This window comes from Amblyraja radiata, chromosome 15, assembly GCF_010909765.2.
Source record: "Amblyraja radiata isolate CabotCenter1 chromosome 15, sAmbRad1.1.pri, whole genome shotgun sequence".
NCBI lineage: Eukaryota > Metazoa > Chordata > Chondrichthyes > Rajiformes > Rajidae > Amblyraja > Amblyraja radiata.
In genome coordinates, this window is record NC_045970.1 from 27,084,830 (window position 1) to 27,091,642 (window position 6,813).

The 6,813-nt window shown below is 40.0% G+C and overlaps 1 protein-coding gene across 4 annotated transcripts in view; it reads right to left on the bottom strand.

Moving 5' to 3' along the window:
• Nucleotides 1–6,275, bottom strand: part of LOC116981127 (nebulin related anchoring protein) — an 83,291-nt gene extending 77,016 nt beyond the window's left edge. For 2 of the 4 annotated variants that reach the window (XM_033033902.1, XM_033033904.1), the window contains exons 1-6: nt 6,049–6,275; nt 5,864–5,958; nt 5,416–5,500; nt 2,726–2,830; nt 1,310–1,405; nt 1,095–1,199 (exon numbers count right to left, since the gene is read on the bottom strand). In XM_033033902.1, coding sequence (XP_032889793.1) covers nt 1,095–1,199; nt 1,310–1,405; nt 2,726–2,830; nt 5,416–5,500; nt 5,864–5,958; nt 6,049–6,117 — 555 coding nt within the window. In that variant the 5' untranslated portion in view covers nt 6,118–6,275. The remainder of the gene's footprint in view (nt 1–1,094; nt 1,200–1,309; nt 1,406–2,725; nt 2,831–5,415; nt 5,501–5,863; nt 5,959–6,048) is intronic. The other 2 variants (XM_033033903.1, XM_033033901.1) reach the window with 1 other exon arrangement.
• Between the last annotated feature and the right edge of the window lie 538 nt (nt 6,276–6,813).

A 6,813-nucleotide genomic window follows, 5' to 3' on the forward strand; every position in this document is an offset into this window, starting at 1 on the left:
AGACACATGGATATGCGGGAATAGCGGGATATGGATTATGTGCAAGCGGAGAAGATTAGTTTAACTGGGCATTATATTCGGCACTGGCATTGTTGAAGTGCCTGATCCTGTGCTGTACAGTTCTATGTTCTATGTTTTATGAAACATATTTTCTGCAGCCATGCTAGGATCTACAGAGCCTGTAGTGTAGAGACCAGAATTGAAAGGAATACTCCAGTCATATATTCCTTGCCTTTATTTAAGAAGTGCTGTATCCTATGTGTTGTACTACCAGTTCCCTCAGTATGCTGTGGCATGTTCAAAGATTTACAGACATAGAAGCTCTGATTGTTCTTCCTCAAGACTAAGCCATTCATCCGTCCTTATTCTTTCCAACAAAGTGTATCATTTCACACTTCATCAAATGTTATTGGCCATTTATCTATCCATTCTGCCAGCCTATGTCCACTGGTTGCCTGTTACTGCACTCCATTGATTGCCACAGCTCCATGTTTGTGTGTCGGGTTTTGGATAACTGGCTCAAATGCTTGTTCCATTACAGTTTAGTTCACTCTGGCAGTCAGATAAAATTATTACCATCTATTCAATAATTAAACGACCAAACTGTTACAACAGTGCAAGAATGAATATCAATCCATATTGTTATGAGGCGCAAGTATATTCTTTATATATATTGTCCTGCATCACTCACGAGTGAACTATATTCTGTATATAAATTAAATCCTTATCATTTAGCAGTAAGCGGCCTATAATTGTTTTAGTTTAGTTTAGAGATAAAGCGTGGGAACAGGCTCTTCGGCCCACCGACTCCACGCCGACTAGCGATCCACGCCCACTAACACTAGCCTACACACACACACACACACTAGGGACAATTTACAATTTTACCAAAGGCAATTAACCTACACATCTGTGCATCTTTAGAGTGTGGGAGGAAACTGGAGCACTCAGAGAAAATCCCCGCAGGGAAAAAATAATTAGGCTGCTGATCTGAGCCTTAAAGCATAATTTAAAAAGATCTCTGGGTACAACAGGGCATTACACAAATTTCTTAATGCTGAAAATATAAACTAAATAAATCCCCCTTCACTTACGTCACTGATAGCTTTTTGCTTCTGGGCAACTTGTACAACCTCTGGGCTCATAAGACTAGTAGAATACCAACTGTTATCTCCTCCATAAGTAGACTGATAAGCATTCTGTAATGTTAGAAAAATGAGAAAATCACTTGATTTATAATGTGACAAATCTTAAAATGTACAACATAAAAATGTAATTAACTTAAAAAGAGCAAGTAGTCATATGTTACCTCACTGATAAGATTCATATTTTTCTGGGCTTGGAGAATGCCTGGTGGGAGGTGATAGGACTCCTTTGTTTCATCCCATTCTTTAGTGTATTGCACCTGCAAACCAGAGTATTTTTAAAAGCTCGTTCATATTTGTTTTAATGTGTAAACAAGTCCACAGAAATAAAAGGGGAAACACTGAACATTGAAACATTGCAGGGGTCACATCCGATTTTCAACCTTTAGTGCTTGAGTACAGACACTGAAGCTCTAGGGTTGAGAGTCTATATTCAAGCCTCAACCTTGAGCCCCACATTTTAATAAACTTGCCAGCAAAATTGCAAAAGAAAGGACAGGCCTCCTCTTTTGCTTTAGATTTTAGGACGGCACGGTGGTGCACCGGTAGAGTTGGTGTCTTACAGCGCTTGCAACACTGCGGACACGGGTTTGATCCTGACTACGGGTGCTGTCTGTAGGGAGTTTGTACGTTCTCCCCGTGACCGCGTGGGTTTTATCTGAGATTCGGTTTCCTTTTACACTCCAAAGACGTACAGGTTTTTTAGGTTAATTGGCTTGGTAAATGTAAAAATTGCCCCTAGTGTGTGTAGGATAATGTTAATATGCAGCGATCGCTGGTAGGTGCAGACTCGGTAGGCTGAAGGGCCTGTTTCCGCGCTGTATCTCTAAATTAAACTAAAATCTCAAATCAATTGTTGCAAATGTCAGGTGATAATATATGATTTTGATCAATAGTTTAAAATCGATGATAATTAGTGAGAAGCCCATTTTACATCTCTCCAATGTTTTATTACTATTGACCACACAGGTTCTAACATTCTACTGGGGCAATGCCTGTCCACATCTCTGCTGCAGATTGCATTAAGGTTCATGCGCTCAGTGAGAAGACCCTTCATCGTACCCCACTCGACGACTAAAATGACTGTGGTAAGGAAGAATGGAATAACAGGGAACTGCTGGTTTATACCAATGATAGACACAAAATGCTGCAGTAACTCAGTGGGGCAGGCAGCATCCCCTGAGAACAAGGATCACGAGTCTGAAGAAAGGTTCCAACGCCTAGCATTGCCCAAGTCTGAAGAAGGGTTCTGGACAGAAACATAGCCTATCATCCATGTTCTCCAGAGATACTGCCTGACCCGCTGAGTTACTCCAGCATTTTGTGTCTATCCACAATAAGAAAGTACTTGGTGCCATCTGAAATAACTGCACCGTCTTTACCCTGCATCTCAATAAAGGGAGGCTTTTAATGTGGAAACTCAAAATGAATTGCTTTGAAGGGATAGGTCGAGGCACTACCTTACACACCATCCCAGGAACTCACTTAGGTTGTGTGATGGATTCTAACCAAGTTGTGGCATCGTGTAATTAAAGCCTAGTTATGATGCCCACAATAGACAATTGGATCAAGTCACGTACCTTACTGGCGAGTCGTCCAACAGTACAGGCATGCTCTAGTTGCTTCGATCTTATATCCCACTGAAAAACTGATTTGTATTTTTCGGCATCTTCACGATACTTAATCTAAATACAAAAATTCAGCAGACAGTTTATGATAATGAATTTTACAATGTCTTTTAAGGATCCTCACCATAGTAATGTTCTTGTCACAATTTATCTTCATTTCATCACAAAAGAGTCGTTATCCTTGCCAATCAATGGCTTTGCCATCATGTATCAATGATTCACCGGCACCATCATTAATCCCCATTCCATCAATATCCTGGGATCCACCATTGACCAAAATCATTACTGGATTAGCCATTATTGCTAATCGATCAAGTCACTGACTGGAGACCCTCATTTCTAGTAACAGGAGGCCACCTGGCCCATCGAGTCAATGCTGGCTCTCAGAGTGAAGTTATCTAGCCCACTCCCCCATTTAGTTCCTGCAATCTATTCTCTCTCTCTCTAACTCCATCAACTCTGCCTGAGTCACATACCTTCCAGCGACATTAGGGTTGATTGACAGCAGTCAATTAACTTACCTACAAGCACTTGGCATGTGGGTGGAAGCTGCAGTACTGGAGAAATCTCACATGACCACACTGTAAAGGTGCTATCTCCACACAAACAGAAGCAGAGCCCAGGATCGAACTTGGATGGCTGGAACTGTGTGGCAGTACCATTGTGGTACTCTCCCGACTCGCCTCCCAACTCACCAAAGCCTTTCCACTATCTTCTATCTAAATAATCCCCACTTGCTGGTAAAATGCAGTTCCAACACCATTCAAGAAGCAGAAAACCATCCAAGGCATCACAATGGATTGGCACTCCATCAGCTATTCTAAAATTTCAGTGCCTCTACTACAAAGGACCACATCTGCAGTTATGCCATCTAGAGAACGTGTTGCCACAGATTGCCAAGGTTTCCTCAACAGCGTTTCCCCCAAGCCAGCCATCTCTAGCACCAAGAAAATCAAGCACTGTAAATGCATGAGATATCTCCTAGTTTCCTTCCCGTGATGAGACCTGGCCTGACTTAGAATTCTCTCTCTGGTCTTATATTATTATGGAATCTACATCCTGCAATACCACATTGAGACCTCCTTCTTACATGGACTGCAACAGTTTGAGGAGGCAGCTCTACCGAGCAATTAGAGATGAGCAGTACATGCTGGTAATGTTCACACATGCTAAATGAAGGGAAAAAAACGTTTTAATATAAATTATTTGTAATAGCTCTGATGCGTGCCACATCTTCTTGTAGAGCTGTTCAAAGTTAAGTATTAAAATGTAATAATAAGGAACTGCAGATGCTGGTTTATACCAAAGATAGACACAAATGCTGGAGTAATGCTGCAGATCTGAAGAAGGGTCCTGACCTGAAATGTCCATTTTCTTCAGAGATGCTGCCTCACCCGCTGAGTTACACCTGCATTTTGTGTCTATCAAAGTTAAGTATTGTTAGCTTCAGAGTAACAGGTAAATTATATCACTTAAATTGCGTAGATTGAGTCAAACACTTCCTTTCAAATAATTCTGCTATGAAAGATGAAGATCAGCGCCAGGAGACCCTTACAAGCAAACTCACATTAGAAGCGCAAGAAACACAATAGATTTAATAGAGAGCAGATGAAACAATGTAGCTAAAGTCACAAATTAACAAAGGAAAAAACGGAATTTCACTTCCAATAAATGGCCTCATATTGATAACATTCAACTTTAAACACACAAGTCTGTATTGACAGCGCTGGTTTTAGGCGAGCATTAAAGAAAGATTACTATTTCAAAAACAAATTTCCTGATCTCAATTAATTCATTTTTTAAAGCACAATTCTTGTTCCTATGATATTCAGTTACTGGTATCAGTCAGAAAGTATATTGGAAAGTATTAGATGATTTTTATTCATTTGTTTGTAAGTTAACACAAAAGAGATGTGGTCTTATTAAAACGGAAGGAAAATAGACTATACTCAGTTAAGAATTAAAATTCAGATTCCAATTACTAGAGAACAATTTCAACTATACCAGAACTAAAGTTCAACTGTAGTATAAGATATTAGTGGTTAAAAATAATGTTATACCAATAAACATTAATGGTAAAGGACATGCTAAGGTGATCGCGAACGTTTTTGTTGTACACAAGGCAGAATATGTTCCAGACAAAGTTATCGTGATTTTCCTTTCAAGTCTACAACACCAACGTAATAAGAATCTGTTTCATTATGCAAAGTCATGCACAATTCATTTAGTATTTCTGGACCAGATTGGTGATTTGTGGTTGATAGCAGCAAAACATCATGAGGAGGAATAAATAACGATAAGTATAGCTGAGTCTATGATTTTAACCTTTGCTTGAAGGCGAAGGTTTCATGCCACAGTTGCCATCCAGAAATAGATGCTGCTCTAACACAGATTCATTGGAAGATTTGCATGTCACCGAAAGCAAGAGAAAAAGTTTTCTGAATTCACCACAAAACCTGTGCAACGTGACATACTCAGTCATCTGATAATTAGTTACTTACGATTTAATAACTGCTTTGTTGTTTTCAATTGAAACAGAACCCATTCTTGCAAATTATTTCGAGTTGTTTAAATGATTTCAATCTTGGATGATCTTTAAGATTAAAATGTTTTATTGTCCTTTTATAGTCATATGTACCCACCTCACTTGACTCACTTTGTTTCTTCACGTTCATGTTCAACGGAGTGTCAAGTATACTCGTGAACTTGTTCAGTTTGGGGTTGTGCCTGCGAATTAAAGGGGGGAAAAAACATTGCACGTAATTTAGAAAATTGAGTCAATAGCTTTGCCGAGCAATTTCACCTAAAGTTACCCAGGCAAGATTCTCAAAATCATACAATCTATTCTTACTATTAATAGATTGAAGAATTCCGGTGGTATAAATATCTAAAATTAGAATAGCTGCGAGACTGTTAGTATACACAGTAACAACAAAAATAGACTTGTTTAACAGTTTAATGATGACATTGTACTTCTAATTTTATGTTTTCCATGTATTTGCCATCTTTTAAAGATACATTAATAACATATAAACGTTGGTAAATATCAATAGGCCACAGATGCCATCACTAATATCAAAAATGACTTACGCATGGCAATAAGGCTTCTTCTCATGGCTGATAAAATTATTTACTGTCAGGATCATTTTGCAGACCTCACAATGAAAGCAAGACTTGTGCCATGTCTGTAGATAGCGAAAGTAAACATTGTATTAACTGTCCACAAACTGAGTTGATAATGACACTTCAACAAAAGTCTGGCAATCTTCACTTACCTGATCCAAGCAAACTAACTTCTCTGCGGGATAAACCCCGAATCCACAGCGGGCGCATGATGTGTTCATTTTGATTGTGGGTTAATGGGACAACGAAAAAGCTTTCCCTTTCCCCTGAGTTGTGCTTCGTGTGTCCCGACCTTTATCCTTCCTCTGTGCTCGAACCTGTTGCTGGCAGTCAACTGCTTTATTTCACAGCTGGGACTGCCTCGTCCCCCGTTCCTCGCCTATTGGTTGAAGCTGCCCGTTGCCGGCCCCTGATCTCCAGTATGTGGCTTGTGTGTGGTCACCAGAGCTGCCAACCACAAGGCGCTCACATGTGCGAATTGTATCAGGTTTAAGTCGGGAGAGTGACTGTTCCTCATGAATGTCTCGTCCCAAAATAGGATGGAGTGATATGTTGCTAAATACAATTTGACGTCAACCCCACGCAGAAGGGAACTGACAACATTTTACGGGCACAGTAAAAATCAGATAAATAAGGTCCATATTTTGGAGTACATAGAAACATAGAAAATAGGTTTCTAGGAGTAGGCTATTCGGCCCTTTGAGCCAGCACCGCCATTCAATATGATCATGGCTGATCATCCAAAATCAGCACCACGTTCTTGCTTAAGATAGACACAAAAAGCTGGAGTAACTCAGCGGGACAGGCAGCATCTCTGGAGAGGAATGGATGATATTTCGGGTCGAGACCGTTCTTTCTCCCCATATCCCTCGATTCCGTTAACCCTAAGAGCTAAATCTAACTCTCTCTTGAATACG